At 40.8% G+C, this 19,400-nt stretch overlaps 1 protein-coding gene across 9 annotated transcripts in view; it reads right to left on the bottom strand.

Moving 5' to 3' along the window:
- Positions 1-19,400, bottom strand: part of PXK (PX domain containing serine/threonine kinase like) — a 67,566-nt gene that overhangs the window by 36,796 nt on the left and 11,370 nt on the right. For all 9 annotated transcript variants that reach the window (XM_016131626.2, XM_016131625.2, XM_036218668.1 and 6 more), the window contains exons 2-3: positions 5,568-5,618; positions 3,259-3,306 (exon numbers count right to left, since the gene is read on the bottom strand). In XM_016131626.2, the coding sequence (XP_015987112.1) occupies positions 3,259-3,306; positions 5,568-5,618 (99 nt within the window). The remainder of the gene's footprint in view (positions 1-3,258; positions 3,307-5,567; positions 5,619-19,400) is intronic.

Consider the following 19,400-nt stretch of genomic DNA (forward strand, 5'->3'; position numbering starts at 1 on the left):
GTGCTTAGATTACAACAATCCAAGTGGCTTGTGTATTGATCAAGGAAAAGGTCTAAAGACAAGGCCATCTTGAATTCAGACATGGCTGTAATCTAAACCACCCATGTGGGCAAATCGAACTTAGCCTGTTCCACTCTGTGTTTTTCAAACAATAATGAAGACCTTGAACTTGATATTGGAAAAGATCAAAAGGCTGGCTGACAATTCTAAATTGTCTATTTCTCGAATCTAATTATGAACATATGCCAGAACATACTTCAAGTGAATTTTCTACCATGGCATAATTCACTACTAGATAAGACACAAATTTCAGGTTGTTTTCCTCATTCATATAATTAGGCTCCACCTAATAGCATACTTATAGTAAAAAAAAAAAATCATACTTATGAAGAAAGCACATCACTCAGCTATGTCTAATCCAATCACTTTATTATTTCTTTTTTGCTGTTGCTCAGGAGAATTAAGTAATAATATAGGGTAATCAAGGGTAATATATTACTGAAAACACAACTTATTTCTTTTTAACTCATTAAGTTGCAGATTATAATCTCAACTGTGTGTGTGTGTGTGTGTGTGTGTGTGAGAGAGAGAGAGAGAGAGTGTTATATATGCACAGGATATGGTTATATATGTACAAAAAAATGTCTAAAAGGGCTCATACTACCTGCTTAAGAATAGCTACCTCTGGGAGTGGGTTAGTCAATTAATTCTTATTTCTATACTATGAAATGTTTACATTGCTCACTACTTTTTTCAGTTAAAAAAAGGAAAGAAAGAAAAATCCTTCTGTTCATCAAATTGATTGCATACAGAGCACAGAGTTTTATAAATTCCATTAACTAATATCAGCGGATTTGCCTACACTTCTTGTCTAACAATAGACCCGGCTGAATCCCACATCTCTCAGAATGGAGAGTCATGCCGATATCATCTGATTCAAACCTCAGCAGGGCTATTTTTCATTCATGGTAGGGATGTGAAAATGAATTTGATAAGACATCTGTTTCAAACTTTGTGGCCTTCAAGCTTCGACAAATCTATTTTTTCAAGCTTCATTTCACTTTAGGAAATGTATTGATCTGCCCAGACATAGCTCTTCCAAATCATCAGGTGAAAACACCTCCATGTGTCTAGCAGACTGACACAGCAGGGACACCATCACTGAAGCTGTTGACAAAGAACTCTGTTTCACCAGAAAGAAATGTAAGCCATAATCCTGCCGCCTGCGATCACCACTGTTAACATTTTGGCATATTTCCTTCCAATCTTTTTTTCTAAATATTTCATGTTATCATATTGCATGTATAATTTTACATCCTGCTTTTTTTTCACTTAGGCATTTTTCCTATTGAACTCATACAACTTTGCATATGTGTATTATATTTCTCTTTCTTCGGCAGGAACTCATTATCTGCCAGAAGGGTAATAAGACACTGAAAATCATGGTCACAGTTTTATTTTGTGGTTTTGGAATCCTTTTGGTCTGTTTTATGGAAGTTGTTTTGAAATTATTTTGTTGCCAAAAAGCCGTATGTACTTTCTTCTGTTTGTTTACTTGAATCTAGAAAAACCTCCCACTTGAAATGATGTCTGGCCATATCCTGCCCAACACAAGCCAACATCAATATACATGAATATTTGTATTTGAAATAAAATGCACATTGAAAGTACCCATTTTAAAAGAGAAACTTACACTGAAGCAAAAAACAAAATTCTATTATAGTACAAAGGCCATAATTGAATAGTCACGAAGATTCAACTTTATATCTCCAAATCAAGAATGAACAGAATATAAAACCCTTCCCCATCTCCCATTCTTAGGGGCTGAGCCTAGGCAATTTCAAGTTTAGAAATATTTCTCCCATGATTCTTACTCAGCCCTGGCTGAACAACACTGTACAAAGATGACTCCCCATTCTTTAAAACTGGGCAAAGGTTCACATGTGCGTAAAGGTGAAAACAGACACTAGGCTTTATTTTCAAATGCACACGCCACTGTGGAAATGTCACGTGGAAATGTTTGGAGGGACTTAGGGGGACTACTCGCCACTGGAATGAACTGCACACTGGTGCCACATCTACAATGTCATCGCAGGCCCAGCTTTTGTCTAAGAGTAAAGAATATGCTATTAAAATCCATAAATGAAACCAATTAAACTTATCTATGAGGAGAATTTAATCTCTGCCAATATTCTATCTGGAGATTTAAAATGGTCATACTATAATTAAAATTTTAAAAGACAACATGAGTCAAATACATGGCCATATGGCAATCAAACAAAAGTTTGCAGATACTCAGGCCAATTCTATCAGAAGGAAAATAAGGCAGTCGTGCTTTTAGCGGTGTTGTAGATAATATTAAAGTGTGGACTCTACAAATGCTATTTTCCAAAGTCTGATCAATAAAACGTGGCCTTTTGAAGGAAAGAAAGCATTATGCTCCTTTCCGGCCAGCATTCCTCCTGACCTTTTTAGATGGGATCAGGGGTCACTCAGACTAAGTTAGGTGATGATAGCTAGCTCACCAATGAAGGGAACACTCCTTCACCTTCCAGCTAAGCTGGTAATAAACCAAGAGCTCTGGCTCGGGTTTAAAGGGTTTTGTGTTACTGATCAAATCTAATAGTCTTCTGTAATACACAGCACTTGAAGACCAATCTGTCAACTGAAGACATGGATGGTACTGCCAGTCTTTCCTTTGGTGCTAAAGCCCCTCTAGGACCCTTCAATCATTACCAGCTGTGTTTCCAGAGAAAGACTTTACAGCTCATCTTTCTTTCCACTATGGCCACCAAGTTAGGAACATTTAAATCAAAGGGATTTAGAAATACATATTTAAGAGGAAAAGTTACAAAAAAAAAAAAAAAAAAAAAGTCTACTGCTGAATGTTGACCTGAAATGCAGCCTAGTTTAAAGGAGAGAATTTGAGAGAGTTCCGGCTCCATCTGAGTGAACAACCCTAGTACTCCATTTGCTCAATACTAATCTGCAAAAAAGGAGATAATACACAGCATCCCATGACTGTGGTAAGGATGCAGTCTGTCACAAAGGTGCTCAGTTGCAGGGTGACTATTATAAATCACATGTTTGTTCTCAAAAGTTTATTTTTAGAACCATACATCATCTGTTTAAAGTATGAGTTTACTTCCTTTGCCAGGGAAATTTGCTAATTTCTTATTCCTGATAGTGCCATTTCCAACTGGTTTCTAAGACATCCCAAGCAATCGATGTGTGTCACTAGCGTTTTAAAATATTTACCTGCAAGCTGTTGTTCAGCAAATCAAAGTCACTGTATCTCCTAACAATCTGTAAGAGACAAGACAATAGTTTTTTAATTCAGCAAAGATAATCTTTTTTCATTTCTTTATTTAATCTTTACTGGCATTCTAGAGCTGAGGCACTTGCACTAAGGGTAGTGGAGCTTACACCCAGTGCTTAACTTGCTTAACTTGGCAGGCTCAGAAAACAGATCTAGCATTGTGCCAGAGTTGGCTGAGCCATGGGAAACTAGTTAATGCCAGCCAAACTCACAAGACACCAACAGGTGAGAGAGAGTGATAATGTATTCACTTTCAGGGTTAATAGCCATTTAAATCTTTCTTATTAACCAGGTATCTGGAAAGATACATTAACAATTTACCAAAAAAGAAAAAGTTTTACTGAATGTGAAACCAAAGTAAAGGGATGTGGACAGTTTTGAGGCCATTTCGACCACTCTAGAGACTGAACTGCGCCTGCAGGCGGAGAGGCCACACTTCTCGTGGACTCCCCATGTTTCCCATTTTGGTAGACAGTTCACCTTCCACTGTCTATACATTCTTTCTTAGTTGTGTTGATGCCACTGATGAGGCCACAGCCACATTCTACTAGCTCTTCTGGCTCTGGGCAAGGAAATTATTTACCTTTTTAATAGTTTGACTTCAACCAGTTCTGATGATTCTCAAATGTTAGCTTATAGAGGACTTACCTGAAGCCACCACCGAGTCCACCACAGAGAATCTAATTCAGGGGGTCTAGGGCAGGGCCCAAGAGTCTACATTTTTGTTACTTATCCACTGGGATTCCAATGCATTGAATCTAGAAAATTGTATTAAGGGTTGATTTTTCTGGTGGGATACTGCTGTTGGCCCTGCTTGTCAAATTTACATCCAAAAGTTAAATATAAAGTCATCCCTGATAAGTTCAAAGGTAACATAGTGGTTAACCACAGAGAATATGTGAATTTTAACTCTGTTCTGTCACTGATTTGAGTGTGACCTTGGACCAGTTATTTACTTCTTGAATGTAAAATGGGGCTAATACTACCATACAGAAATGTTTTAAAAGGTTAGGTGAATTAATGTGCTGAAACAAGTGCCTAACAATAAATGCTCAATAGATGTTAAATATTAGAATTATTCAAACAAAAGCAGTTTGAAATTTCAGGCAAAGAAAAGACCAAGTGTGGGCCACTGTGGTCAAAGATTGCTTAGGGTAAGAAGTGTTAAAAAAAAAAAAAAAAGAGAGAGAGAGAGAGAGAGCGAGAGGGAGGAGGAGGAGGAGGAGAAAGAAAAGAAACAGACCAAAATAGAATCACTTTTGCTGAGCCAAGTCATCAAACCAAAACTTAATAACTAACCTAATTACAGTTTTAGCCTCTCCCAGAAGTGGGATTTTAAATCAGTCTGGAATTTCCCGATCAACAGTAGTGAGGTAATGATCCACTCTTTTAACTTCTTAGTCTACTCTCTTTCTACCTATAAAAACCTTCCATTTTATACAACTCTTTGGAGCACCTCTCTAGTTGCTAGATGGGATGCTGCCTGATTCATGAATCATTTAATAAAGCCAATTAGGTCTTCGAATATACTCAGTTGAATTTTGTTAACAGAGGTAAGGTTCAAGCTGGGTTGTGAAGAACAAAGTAAGAGTTTTAGAAAATGGGAGAGGAGGAAGGTAATTACAATTACTAAACCAGGAAAGAAATAGCCTCTCTATAGAATTCTGCCACCCTTTGCAAGGAAGCTGGGATGGAAGGACCTCTGGATCTATGTAGGAAGTTTTGTTCTCTCTGAGAGGACAGTTTTGTTCTCTCCACTGAGGAAAGCAGACCCTAGGGCTGTAAGAACACCCTCACCAATAGTCAATGAGGGAAACAACACTAGAAATTGCTCATGAGTGAATTTGTGAGTCCATGAAATGCAGTGTTCAAACTGTATAACACCCAGGGCACAGTCTCGCCTTTCTACCTGATGGACTGAATCTAACTTCCTCCACCCAAGCCATGGCTACAGAGGAGGTCTGAATTTCTAGGAACAAAACAAGTAGATTGTCTATCCTTCTTTCTCTGGATCTAGCTGAAGAACAAATCCTTAAATACTTTCCATGGTAGCATCATACACAAATTAAACCAAACAACTGGGAATAGGAAGCCTTATATATACATGTCTTAAAGTTAAAGGTTTATATCTAAACGAAGTATGATTTACATATATGCATGTTCTGATTTTTCCAGATATCTAAATGCTGTAAGTCAAAATTTTGTTTAAAATTTTTAAACATTTTTCTAATAACAAAGAAAGGCTTACCTGCCAGCTGTTTTCTACAGAAATTCCTCTTTGTACCCGAATGATATATTCCTAAAAAAGAGGAGGAAAGAACCTCAATTATAAAACACTCAAATCAGAAGATCAAAAATAGGTGGAAGTATCAGATAAAGTAGACTTCAGAGCACAGAAAATGTCTAGAGACAGAGAAGGCCATTTCATAAAGATAAAAGGGTAATCTACCAGCAAGACATAGCAATCTTAAATGTGCATGCACCAAACACAAGAGATGTAAAATATGCGAAGCAAAAACTGACAAGACTGAAAGAAGACATTGAAAAATCCACGATTAGAGTTGGAGACTTAACACCCCTCTCTTAGCAACTGATAGAACAACTAAACAGAATACCAGTAAAAAATAAAGAGGAACTCTACAATACCATCTACCAACAGATTTAATTAGCATTTATAGAACACTCCATCCAACAACAGCAGAATACACATCCTTTTCAAGAGGACATACAGATGACAAATAAGCACATAAAAAGATGTTCAACATCACTAGTCATCAAGAAAATGCAAATTAAGACCACAATGAGGTATCGCTATACACCTATCACAATGGCCGAAATAAAAAAATAATAATACCAAATGCTGGCTAGTAAACAGAGAAACTGGATCACTCATACATTGCCTGTGGGAATGTAAAATAGTATAGCCACTTTGAAACACAGTTTAGCAGTTTCCTAAAAAATTAAACATGCATCTATCATATAAGCCAGCAATTGCACTCCTGGGCATTTATCCCAAAGAAATGAAAACTGTTCACAGCAGCTTATTAGTAAGAGGCCCAAAGTAGAAACAAGCCAGATGTCCTTTAACAGGTGAATGGTTAAACTCTGCTACATGCACATCATAACATACTACTCAGCAACAAAAAGGAATAAACTATTGATATATGCAACAACTTGATGAATCTCCAGAGAATTATGCTGAATGAAAAGGCCAATCCCAAAATAAAATAAACTGCAGACAGTCTCTAACTTATGATTTTTCTCTTGCCCCTGCGGTGGTGTGAAAGCAATAAGCATTCAGTAGAAACCCTACTTCAACTTTTGAATTTCTACCTTTCCCTAGGCTAGCAACACCTCAGGATGCTGGTCAACAGCAGTGAGCCACAGCTCCCTGTCAGTCACAAGATTACAAGAGTAAACAACAGACACTCTACAGTGTACTTTTGCCAGTGATTTTGGGATATTATGTCCTGAGCACATTTAAAGTAGGCTAGGCTAAGCTAGGTTCAGTAGGTAGGTTTGGTGACTTAACGATATTTTCGATTTGCGATGGCTTAATCAGGATGTTAACCCCATTGTAAATCATTGTATGTGATTCCACTTATATAACATTTATGAAATGACAAAATTATAGATAGGGAGAACAGATTGCCAAGAGTCAAGGCTGGGGTAGCAGGGCACATGTGGGAAGGAAACTGGTGCGGCTACAGAAAGGCAAAGTGAGGCGCTAAGGTTTGAATGTTTATGTCTCCCAAAATTTATATGTTGAAATACTAGCTCCCAAAGATGCATTAGGATTTGAGGCCTTTGGAAGGTACTTAGGTCATAAGAGGAACCACCATAATGGAATCGGTGCCTCATAAAGGAAGCTTCAGAGGAATCCCTTGCCCCTTCCACCATGTGTGCACATTTTGAGAAGGTGCCAGCTATGAACCAGAAAAAAGACCCTCACCAGAAAGTGATTATGATGGCACCTTGATCTTGTACTTCCAACATCCAGAACTGTAAGAAATAAGTTCCTATTGTGTATAAGCCGCCTAGTTTATGGTATTTTGTAATAACAGCCTGAATGAACTAAGAAATGAGGGTGCTTGGATTGATGGTGAAGGGGAGTAGAGTTTGCCACTTCAAAATATGCTACTTTGGTGATGTCGACTATTTTAGGCTTGTTAATTTTAAGAAACAGCAGACGTGGGAGAAGCTCTGAAAACCAAGCAGAAGTTACCCTGTGTAAAGGACTTTTACACTGACAAGGTAAATTCCATCTGCGTGGTATTTCCCTCACTGTGCGAAGCCTGCCTTCACTACCAGTGACGAAGGCGGGGCTTAAATCTTCATAACAGTTTTACCCTTCTTTTCAATGCTTTTCCTGAAACCTCTACAACTTACTCGCCATCCTCAACATCTTTTGTCTTTAGCAGAAAGTGGTATTTAAAGTGATGGCTTCTGCCATTTTGGCGAGTTACTCAGCTTTCCTGGGTCTCTCCCACATACACAGGAGATATACGTGTTATTAAACTTAAATTTGTTTTTCTCCTGTGTCCTGTCAATTTGGTCATTAGACCAACCCGAAGAACCTGAAAGGGTAGAGGAAAATTTTTCCTCCCCAAAACAGAAATGTTCTGCATCTTGACTGTCTCAGTATTAACGTCCTGGCTGTAATATTACACTAGTTTTGTAGAACAGTGTCATTGAAAGAAATTGAGTAATAGCTATATGGGCTCTCTCTGAATTATTTCTTACAACTGCATGTGAATCTACAATTATCTCAAATAAAAAGTTTAACTTTAGGATTCAGAACTAGGTGTGGTAGCTGTCAGAAGACCAAGATCAGTGATTTTTAGTGCTGAAAGTTTGCATTTTATATGTACGGTCAGATAGAAAAGGCCATGGTTAAGAAAACAAGTAAAAAGGTAGAATAGGTATGCAGTGATGGCGTTGTCCAAAGAAAGCAAACCTAGTGACCCCCAAACCTGCCTGATCATTAAAATCTCCCTATTCCTGGGAAGAAGGGAGGTAAAGATATTAAAAATAAATGTTCCCAGGCCTTGCATCAGACTTGCTGAATCAGAATCTCTAGAATAAAACCCTAGGAATCAGAAGTTTTAATAGCTTCCCCCAAGTAATGATTACTAATAAGTAAACAGAAAATACAGATCTAGTCCAGCCTTCTGCTTATACCCACAGGACTTATGATGAAGATATAGATTAAATTGTACAAAGAATGTTAACATGTTTTTTCTCAAATGCTCAGAACTGTTTTATTATCATTGGATAGTATGGTTTAGGCATTATTCATAGTCACTACTCAATGCATGCTTAGCTACACGTATTCAACAAATACTTTCTATTGAATTAATTCTGATTTAAGTAGGTTATTTAGAAAATAAAGCCATAGAAGCATTGTTAACCTGGTAACTGGATTTTAAAATAGATCTTATTACACAATCATTCATTTCCATTCTGTTTATTTAGCAAAGGCTGATAAAGTCTATATAAGCAGGAATTTCTGCCTCTTCTAGAATATGTTAAGAATGATATATTCAATAATATTGCCTCAATTATAAGAGAATCAGTGATGAGCCTGGCACCATGCTTAGTTGGTTCCCTATGGGGTTATAAAATTAGTGTTTCAGGCTGGGTTGGAAGTGGTGGGGCAGCCTGCAAGGCTTTGGGGAGGGTGAGGAGATGAGGAGGAAGACTAGGAATTGGCTTTATCCATCTTTTCTTTCTCTTTCCTTAGGTGCCAGGATGGCTCTTTGCAAGGATTCCCATCAGGAATGCCAAGCTGGAGAATCAGGAACCAAAGGAACCAGAGAGCTGAAAACTGTCTGTTGGGGAGAAGGTCCTAGAGGCTCTGGTTTTCTGGATATTGGGGCCCCCAAACCCAACCAGACTCCAAGGGCCAGACTATTGTGAGTAGGTACAGCTGGTGAGAGGGTGCTCCAGGGAAGCCTGGGAGAAAAAAGGAACTAGCCCAGCTTTCTAGGGTCACCTCTGAGTACCCTGGGCACTTAACTTGGCAGAACCACCCAGGCTGGAGCTGTCTTTGCCAAGACAGAAGATAAAAGCCCACAGGCAGCCTTAATCAAGGTGTCAGTCACCTTGTCAGAGCTGTGAGAAGGCTCTTTCTTGCCTTCACAGTGCTGGGGGTGGGGGGTGAAGGGGGAGTTTCTGTGCCTCTGGTCATTCATTTATCCAATACCCCCTGGGTTTACATCTCAGTTATTCCTCCTATTAGCTTTGGGACCATGGACAATGCTCTTACTCTTAACTTCTCTAAGCCTCCGGGTCCACATCTATAAAATGGGAATAACAGTACCAATCTAGTGAATAAAACAATATGTATAAAGTGCTTAGAAGTGCTTGAAACATTGTTAAATGGTCAATAAATGTTAGCTATTATTATTACCTTTAACAAATATTGAATGACCACCTGGTAAGTGTGTTAGGCAGTATACTGTGGAGGTTAAGAGCCTGGGGTTTTGGAGTCAGACTGAGTTTCGATCGTACCGTACCCACTTACGAGCTTTGTCATCTTGGACAAGTCATTTAGCCTAGCTAAGATTCAGTTTCCTCATTTGTAACAGGAATAATAATAGTCCCTACTTCGTAGGATTCTTGTAAGGGTTACTCAGGCTAATCTAGTGCGTGACGCAGCGCTGACATATGGCAAGGATTCTAGGAATATTAATAAGGGTTGGGCATGGCGGATCCAGCTGTTAGTGAGGCCAACATTGCCCTGGATGTCTCAGAGACCACATTTGTCTGTGGGTCATTCTCTGGGCCCTTGACTTTTTATATTTCTCAAGACTACTGATAGCATAGACCTTTCACTTCTGTGGAGGATGAGGGCTTGCATTAATTTCCCTGGCTGTACGACTTTTACCTTTTCAGTTGTCAACCTGCCTAGGGTGGAACTAGGATTCTTGCCTCATCTCTTCCTTGGGCAAGGGTGGGAGGAAAGGTGCTCCCTTAAGCAGGGGTGACAAATTAGAATCAGACCTCTGTACTCTGTCCATTTCTGTATTTCTAAATGATTGCTTGGTTACTTGCTTACTTGCTTTTAGTTTTGCTTGGTTTCTCTCTACAGGTTCCTTTGGAGGCATTCTGGCCTGACCTAAAATGAAAGAAGGGAAAGAAGACCTCACTTTCTCCTTGGTGAGGCCATGAAGGGGTGCCAAGAGTGGTGGCAGTCAGAGTTTCCAGCAGTAGGGCCTAGAAGGTATACCCAGGGGAAAAACCTAGGGTCACGGTGGCTGGCCATGGCTTATTTGGATCTCTTCACTCATACCAAGCCTCTCTGCTTGGCTGCAGGAGAAAGTTACCCTTCAAAATCCAGAGCCATAAGCCAAAGTATTCTTAAACCAAGGGAACCCAACAGTCTGTAAACTCTCTACAGGACTTGGAGTCTGATCTCCTCCCTACTCACCTCATTCTTCAAACACAAATAAGATACGGCCCATGCCTTCACAGTCTAGGAGGGAACACAGGCATGGAAATAAAGAAGTAAAATGTAGTGTGAGAGACAACATAATAGAGATAACAGCGATAACTACGGGGTGCAGTAGGGACACAAAGAGAGTGGTCAGTTCAACTTAAGGAGTCAGGTAACACTTCCTACAAAAGCTAGTACTTCAGCTAATTTGTAATGTGGGTAGAAGAGGAGAGGGGAAAGAGGGAAAGGCATTTAAGGCAGGGGAATAGCATATGCAAAAGCCCTGAGGTGTCAAACAGCCTGGCATATTTGGAGAACTGGAGAACAGAGGGTAGGATAGAGAGGTCACTTTGGGAGAGGCTAAAGGAAGGGGGCTAATAGTAAAGGGCTATTTGAAGTTGTGCCTTTATCCTGAAGGGCTTCAACCGTGAAGTGATTTGCATTTCCTTCAACGGTGAAGTGATTTGCATTTCAGACAACTAGCTCTTAGGATGTTGAAGAGAATAGGGAAAGAAGGTAGCTGAATAAAGCTGGAGGCTGGGAGACCAGTGAGGAAGCTCTTAGAACAAACTGGGCAGGCAAGAGACAAAGAGGGCCTGAGTTACGGCAGTGGCAGTGGGGATACAGAGTGAGACTGGAGAGGGCCTTAAAAGGGAACTGACAGAGTTTTGTGCCTGATGGGATGGGGGAGATGATGAGGGAGAGGATTCCTGGGTGACCACCAGGTTCTTGCCTTGTGTGAATGGTTGGAAGTGACAGAGATGGGGAACAGAGAAGGTGGAATAGGTTTGGGGCGAATGCAAAATATTAAGTTCTGATTAGGACATGTACTTGGGATGAGGTTCTGGAGTACATCTCAGTAAAGATATACAGGAGGTTAAGAGATTATTAAGAACAACTTTATCTCCATATATTTGGAAATTAAGATGTCTAGTAAGGAGTTGGAAATATGGAATTCAAGAGAAAAGTCTTATCAGGATATATGGATTTGAGAGTCACCAGCATATGGATGATAATTAAGGCCATGGGAAGGAGGCAAATCATCTTGGGAAAGACAAGTGAGGAGAAAAGAGGGCCAAGAGTACAGTCTTAGGGAGTATCAACATTTAGAGGGGTGGGTTTCAACCTTGTTAGCATATTTGGATCAGCCGGGAAACTTGAAAAACACCAGTATCTGCACCCTGCCTCAGACCAACCAAATCTAAATTTCTGGGATTGAAGCTGTAAATATTCCTCAGGGGGTTGTAAAATAGAGTTGGGGCTGAGAACCAAGGACTCAGAGGGACTAGCAAAGGAGACTGAGAAGGAATGTTCAGGAAGACAGGAAGAATTTCCAGAAGGGAGAGTTCCAAAGCATCAAATGATACAGAATAATAATGGTTAACTCCAACCCATTACTTGTGCTGTGTCAGGGACTTTATAGGAACTCGCTGAATCCTCCCAGAGACCCTCTGAGACAAAGACGCTATTATTATCATCACCATTTTAAAGACAAGAAAACTGAGGCACGGGGATGTTAAGGACTTGCTTAAAGTCACGAAACTAGTGAGCAGAAATCAGGATTCAAATCCAGGCAGGCCACTGATGAATCAGTCTATGCTTCTAACCACTGTGCCAGGCTGCTTCTCTTACAGAAGGCTGAGTGAGATGAGCTCTCTCCAAGGCTTTAGCAGTAAGCTGGTCAGTATAACCTTCAAATGAGTCAGCTCTCCTCTTCTACTATCCCTTCTTTCTGTGTCTTTTCACTTTTTCCTCTCACCCTACGTCACTAAGGCAGCTGCCCCTCTCCTCTTTGGCCTTCTCCTGGCTGACAGGGCCAGGTGGAGCTGGTTGTCCTCCCTCCCTCTTAGTGAGACAGTAGTCTGGCCCTGAATGGGTGGCCACAACTGTGGGGAACCTGGCCAGTAGCCTCTTCATTCACCAGGTTGAGCTGAGCATCCTTTTAAGTCTCCACAGTCTGGAAGAGGGTGGGGAGTTAGATCGATACAGCAGAAATAGAGGATCTGATCTTGAGAAGTAGATACAGAGACAGACCTTGAAGAGGGAAAAGACTAGAACCTGCATTCATGTGGAGGGGAGGTGAGCATAATCAGATGCCTGGGACACCACCATGCACGGCTCCTGCGTGACATCACCAAGCCTTGGAGCAGCAGTTCTCAACCAGCCTAAACATTAGAATTGCTGGGGGCCTTAAAAAACCCTTTGGGGGTTGGGACAGACAATGGTGGGTTTCAAAAGCTCTGCAGGTGACTCTAACATGTAGCCAGAGTCAAGAACCACAACCTCAAGAGCTCTGGATAAGTATAAAAGATCTTGCTTCCAACCTTAGCGCTGTCACTTCCTAGCTAGGTGGTCTTGGGTAACACATTGGACCTCTTAGAGACTCACTTCTCTTCTATCTTTAAAAAGGAGGTAGTAATCTTGACCCTGCCTACTTTATACAAGTTATTATGATGCTTAGGTAGACCATCGGATGTAATATATTTTGATAATTATATTGGGCACTATATAAAAGTGAGGTGAAATGAACCAATACAGACACTAAAATACAAATAAGCACATGTGTTCACTTGGCACAGGCTGGCACGCGCGCGCGCGCACACACACACACACACACACACACACACAGACTGACAGCTGCTAGTTGGGTTCTGAAAGCAGAGCTGCACCTTTCTAGACATGGCCTTTTTGTTTTTAGCCTTCAGAATATGCCATTAAAATATGTAGAGATGAAAAATAAAATAAAATGAAATTAGTGTTTCAAAACTGATGTGTGTAGTGGCAAATCTCTTAAGCAAAATGTTAATGCAATTAATCCTGAATAATTCTGGAAAAGCCAAAATGCTAAAAACATCTGACATTCTTCTATTTTAGGATCAGTCCTTCAGCTTTGAAAATTTTTTTCTCAGAATTGTCTTACTGGAAAATTTTCTGGGATTTTACATTCATACAGTAAGAGCTAAAATTGGCACATATAATTGAGTAATTCCAAACAACTACGCACAGACAAGTTTTTTTTCACATATGAAGTTGGGAGGAAATGTTAATTCGCAAAAATCACTTCAACCGTCCATTGCTTCACTGCGATTTATCAGAAGAATAAATTTTTAAAATCTCAGCTCAGCGTGGGGCATTTGGTAGGTGCTAAGTAAACATTTGCTGTCCTACTTTATATACTTTGAGTTTAAAGTTCAGACTTGTGTTTTACAAAGATGTGGCTACCAATGTCGGCTAAGCACCTGTCATGTTCCAATCCCTGTGCTTCGCTCATGCTGGGGATACAACTCTGAACAAGAAAGGTATGGTCCGACTCCATTCCTTTCCATGTAGACGTATAGTTTAGATTTTTTTTTTTTTTAACTTGGCTACAAAAGAGTACACAATAATGTCCAGAAAAAGTATTTGGCAGAAGGGTAGCACTACTACAAGACAGTGCCTGGGTGCTGATGTCAGACTATGCTATCTCAAAATGACATCCTAATTAATGTTTCTGCCAAAACACTCTTATATTTAGGCTAGTATTTTCCAAAAAGGGTGATTTTTCCCCTGGAGGACAATTGGCAATATCTGGAGACATCTTTGGTTGTCACAGGGAAGGGGCAGGGAGTGCTACTGGCATCTAGTAGACAGAGACCAGGAATGCTCCTAAATATCTACAAAACACAGGACAGCCCCCACCAGAAAGAATTATCTTGCCCCAAATGTCAATAGTGCTGAGGCTGAGAAACCCAAGTTCAGGTGCATTGAGTACAACAAGTCATCCCAGTCCATAGAGGCTTGGGATATGGGGTGCTGGTAGGCATTATTTCTGTCATGATCTGCTCTTGGCCACAGCCCACTGGTACCCCACACACAACAGCATTGATAACATGTACATCCACTGATAAGTTTCAGTTCGTTATTAACAGCCTCCAAGTACCACTCAATGCGTTTTGCCTGTAAAGACACATTAAGAATGAGGCCCTAGTATAGCCCGCAAGTCCCATCCACCAGGTGGTTACAAAGACAGAAAGACAAATGGAAATAAAATAAGGTAATCCTGTTCAGAAATATTTTTATTCCACTTCAATGAGGCAAGTTGTTCTCTGACTATAAAACATTTCAATTATTTTAGTTTGCTTGGTACCAACATCTAGCCTGACCCAAAGAAAATACTTTCACCTCAAATCTCCAATTCTGTAAACTGAAAAACAGTATGGTTGTCTACTGCTTGCAATCAGGCTGTAGCTCTTATTAAAGCAGAAGAGTGCCCTGGAGACCAGTAAAAACCCCACATTTGAAGTCCGGCCTCTACCTCCTGAGCTGGAGTCAACAGCCCAAATCCTCCAGTGAATCATTCCCATCTTTGTCACCCTCTCTGATGTGGAACAGAACCTTCATTATGCATAAAAGAAATGATAAACCACCAATCCCTATAAGGCATAGAAGGGAGAGCTAAGAGCCCTGTAGGGCAGCCCTGAGTCACACAGAACTATGTTGCCACTTCCCCAGAGGGCCTTCTTGTTCCTGCTGCTCCTCAGGACACCACACCCCTTATCACTGAGGGCAGGGTAGCTGCTTATCAAGCCCTGGCATGTGGGCATTTTGTCAAGTCAGTGTGATCTGGTGCTGAAGTTCTTCAAACTGGAAAGGCACCAAGACCATGTGATTTCTGACTTAAGAAAAAAAATTAATGGAAAATGAGTGCTGATCTTGTGCCAGGAGTTTTGCTAAGCTCTTTATTCAACACTTCTCATTCGAATCTCACAGTTGCCAAGAGAGTAAGAGATTTCAGCTCACTCAGCTCAGCAAGAAAAAATCAGCTCTCCGAGGCCACAGAGCTAGGGAGCAGCTGACTAGGAACTAGAGCCCAAGTCACTGGCTCCAAGATATTCCAACCTGCCATAGCTGGCAACCCCCAGTGCCCTTGGGGGACCCTGAGCCTGGCTCCTTCTGGAAGATTGGGGTCCTCTCTAGTCTGTGGAACTTGGGTAGTTCACCCCTAATGATGTAGACCTATGGACTCTTATCCTGAGAATGAAGGAGTAAGGCAGTCATTGCCACAACCATTGATTAATGCTTCCAACACAGGCCATTTTCCAAGTAAGCATCCTTATAAGCATTTTGTGTCTCCTGAGTGTCCCAAAAAGTATTTAAGATTTCACTGCACAGTAGCTGGTATTCAAAGAAGCCTCAGTTTGTTGCAAATTTTAGGAAAACCAAGGAAGAAAACTTATTTTGAATCTCTCTGGACCCAATTACTTTAGCGAGGCTATAAGCAATGACCACTTTGAAGAAATGTGTTCAAGGAGCTAAAGCCAAAACTTAAGCAAACCTTTAAACCAGCATAACCCGTGTGATTTCTCCCTTCCCTTTTGGCACACACAGCTATCAGATTTACTCTGAGATTCAAAGTACAAAAAGACAGGACAGCCCTTCAGCGGTGTTTTACAAATACCTCCCATATCTCTACCTCTAAAGCAAAGGGTCCCGACCCTGCTGCATTCTAGAATCACCTACAGAACTTTTTCAAAAGATATTATGCTTACACCTTACAGCTCCATTATTCTGATTAACTTGTCTGAGCTGGGGCACAGGCATCACAGTAAGTCTTAAAAAGTTCCTCAAGTGATTCTACTGTGCTGTCAGGGTGAAAATCACAGTTCTAAAACTTCTTAAATAGGAAGCAGCTTCACACTACAAAAGTAAAAACCCTCTCATGAGAGGAAGAGAACAAATGAACCAAGGACCCATCAAACCTGCCTCGTTTACCCCCATCCCTCCCCGCCTCTTCATGAGAACTCTACTCTCCTGTTTTCCTGGGTATAGTAGGTACCTAACTCGAGCACTGGAGGGATTCCCCCACGCAGAGAGAGCCCTGTAGTGATGGCTTCCACAGTTGCCACTCACACAATCCGGCAATGGCCCTTTGAGGTGAGCAAGGAAGAACAATTACCCGCCTTTATAGGTGAGGGAAATGAGTCTCCAAGAGGATAAAAGACTGACTAGAGAGTGATAGATCTGGACCAGGAGGCCAGGTCTGTCTCCAGTGCCCACTAGCCACACCATTTCTCTGGGTTCATTCCCAAACCTGCTTCCTCCTTCATAGGAAGGCGTACAAAGAATGCTGAGCCCAAGTGACCTTGCTGGACATCCAACACTGTGCTATTTCCCTGTTCAGGACCCTTCCAGTGATCCCACTGGCCACAGGGTAAAACCCAAATTCCTGTGCCTAGCTTCCATGTTCTTCTACCACCTGACCAAACTGTCCTATCCTTTTCTTTCTACTCAAACCCTCCTCTACCCAGTCAGACTTTTTGTATCCTAAACTCTCTTCACTCCTCTCTTACTCCCCTCGCTCTGTTGTTCTACCTATTCAAAGCCTAGTTCAGTCTTCTAATCATGTCACCGCTATTTCTGTTCCATGTTGGTCTATGTTGGAGGAGGAGGGATCTCTCCAATTGGATTACACTCTTAAAAGACTGGAATCACACATTTCTTTGTATTCCAAATAGCAACCAGTACTAGGTCAGGCCAGTAGCAAAAATGCAGTAGACACTCGATGATGAGTATTTGCTGACTGATGGCTTGCATCTATGGCAAGGAGGAAGTATATTGTTCTTTTTCGTGTGCACTTACTTCCATCCAGGTAACTCGAATAGCACTCTCACAAAAATCTCCATGTGATCACCTAAGCCCTGAGACTTATCCCTTTATAAAATCAATATTCAAACCAAGAGTATCACATAGCACAATAGCTGCAGCTCACAGGCAGTGGGTAGTATCACCCTGAAGGACAGCAAGGCTTCTGAGGAAATTCTCATAGTTGCAGGACTTCTGCATAGCTCACTAGCCACTTGCCCGGCTGCTTATGGTTCTTAATATTTCACTTCGAATTAATGATTACTCCTTGCTCTGCTAAATATTCATTATTTATCATTGTCTCATCTGCAGATTTTCAGTGCTGGAATTTACCTTGGTTTTATTTTAATTGCTGCACAATCTAATAATCTGCAAAACCTCCCCCCAAACAAATGAAAACATTAAGGGTTTAAAAGCACCTGAAGAATCACCATTGTCTTAACCTAAACTGTGGGAGGTGAGGGAAGCCAAGTGTATCTCCTTTTCAACCAACTGAAATAACTTTCATCTAAAATCTAACCGATGGAACCACAGAAGCATGTGCATTAACTTTATGCGAAACAAATTCTCCAGTTTCCACTGTGTATTCACAGAAGGGACAAGGAACACAGCACAAGCATGCTTTGATTCCAGCAGTTTGATGCAGCAGCCCTATCACTCATGCCTCTCCCTTCTCCAGGCCTTTTGAAGTCCACGCTCTTCTCTGCGGGACAGGCTCCTGCCCTGCTAGGGGAGCTGGTCTCCATACCGACTTCAAAGACAGCCAATGTTCCAGCTAGGAGGAATACTGCAAAACAGCACTCGAAAATTCTTTTGACCTCAGACATGGCTACAGAAAGGATACAGTATTTTAACCAGCAGTTCCTGTAGCATTCTATAATACAATGACCCTTAAATGATGCCAAAGCAAATTATATAATTTGCTAAGATGGGAACCCAGAATTCTATCGTGCACCAAAGCCATGGAAAAACAAAACAAAACAAAACAAACAAAAAACCTCAAAAATCTAAGGCTCAATTAAATGGTAATTAAAATAAAATATAGCCTTCACTTAATCAATAATCTTCACATCTCTTGGGCTAACACCCTAAAAGTGTACAAACAGATGCAGTGAACATAATCTCAGAGAACCACTCACCACATATTTAACTAGCTAGAAAAGACAATTAAACACACAAACTCCAATTTGGTTGGAAATAATGATTTTTATGTGGGCTCTGGTAGCTAAAGTGGCCACTCCACATTCCTCACACCCTCAGCTGGAACTGACCTGAATACTTGCTAGGACTGAAATGCTCCTCCTCCTAGTGTTACCTCTCTACCTACCCCAATTTGCCATTGCCCCAAAGACAGGTCACTGGGAGTCCTACTAGAGACTAAAAGAGGAGTGGGTTACCGTGTGATGATCAGCCACAATGTGCGCCCCTCCCCCATACCATCACTGCAAGTCCCCAGGGGGGAAAGAGCAGTGGCTTTCCATTCACAGAGACTAGATTGGATTCTAAGCCCAAATGCCACTTAATAGTTTTGTGACCCTAAGTTTTCTGAGCCTCAGTATATTCATCTGCAAAATCATACCTTTCCAACAGGATTGCGGTGACTATTAGATGAGATTGTATATTTACAGTATCCAGTACAAAGGCCAGCTTTGTAATTCTTTTCTACTAAGAAAATAGCAAACACAAGGTGTCTGCTGGTAAATAGATCATGGCTTTAATCAGCAAGCACAGGAGTAAGCAGCACTAGGAAGAGTACCAGAGGAAAAATAAAAAGCAGTCGTTTTCTTTGAACAGGGGAAACGAGTTTATCAGTCTCTGATTTCTAACAGGGAGGAGGAGTATCATTACTCCAGGATCTATTGTCTCGGCTTCTGTGCCCAATTTCAAAGGTGGCTAATTAAAAAGCCTAAAATATTATAGATATCGACAATAAGAGAAAGGATAAGTTATATGTGGTTTATCCATATAGTGGAAGAATATCCAGCCTTTAAAAGGATGTATTAAATTATTTTTCATTACATA

Source organism: Rousettus aegyptiacus, unplaced genomic scaffold (assembly GCF_014176215.1).
Source record: "Rousettus aegyptiacus isolate mRouAeg1 unplaced genomic scaffold, mRouAeg1.p scaffold_m13_p_4, whole genome shotgun sequence".
NCBI classification, from domain to species: domain Eukaryota; kingdom Metazoa; phylum Chordata; class Mammalia; order Chiroptera; family Pteropodidae; genus Rousettus; species Rousettus aegyptiacus.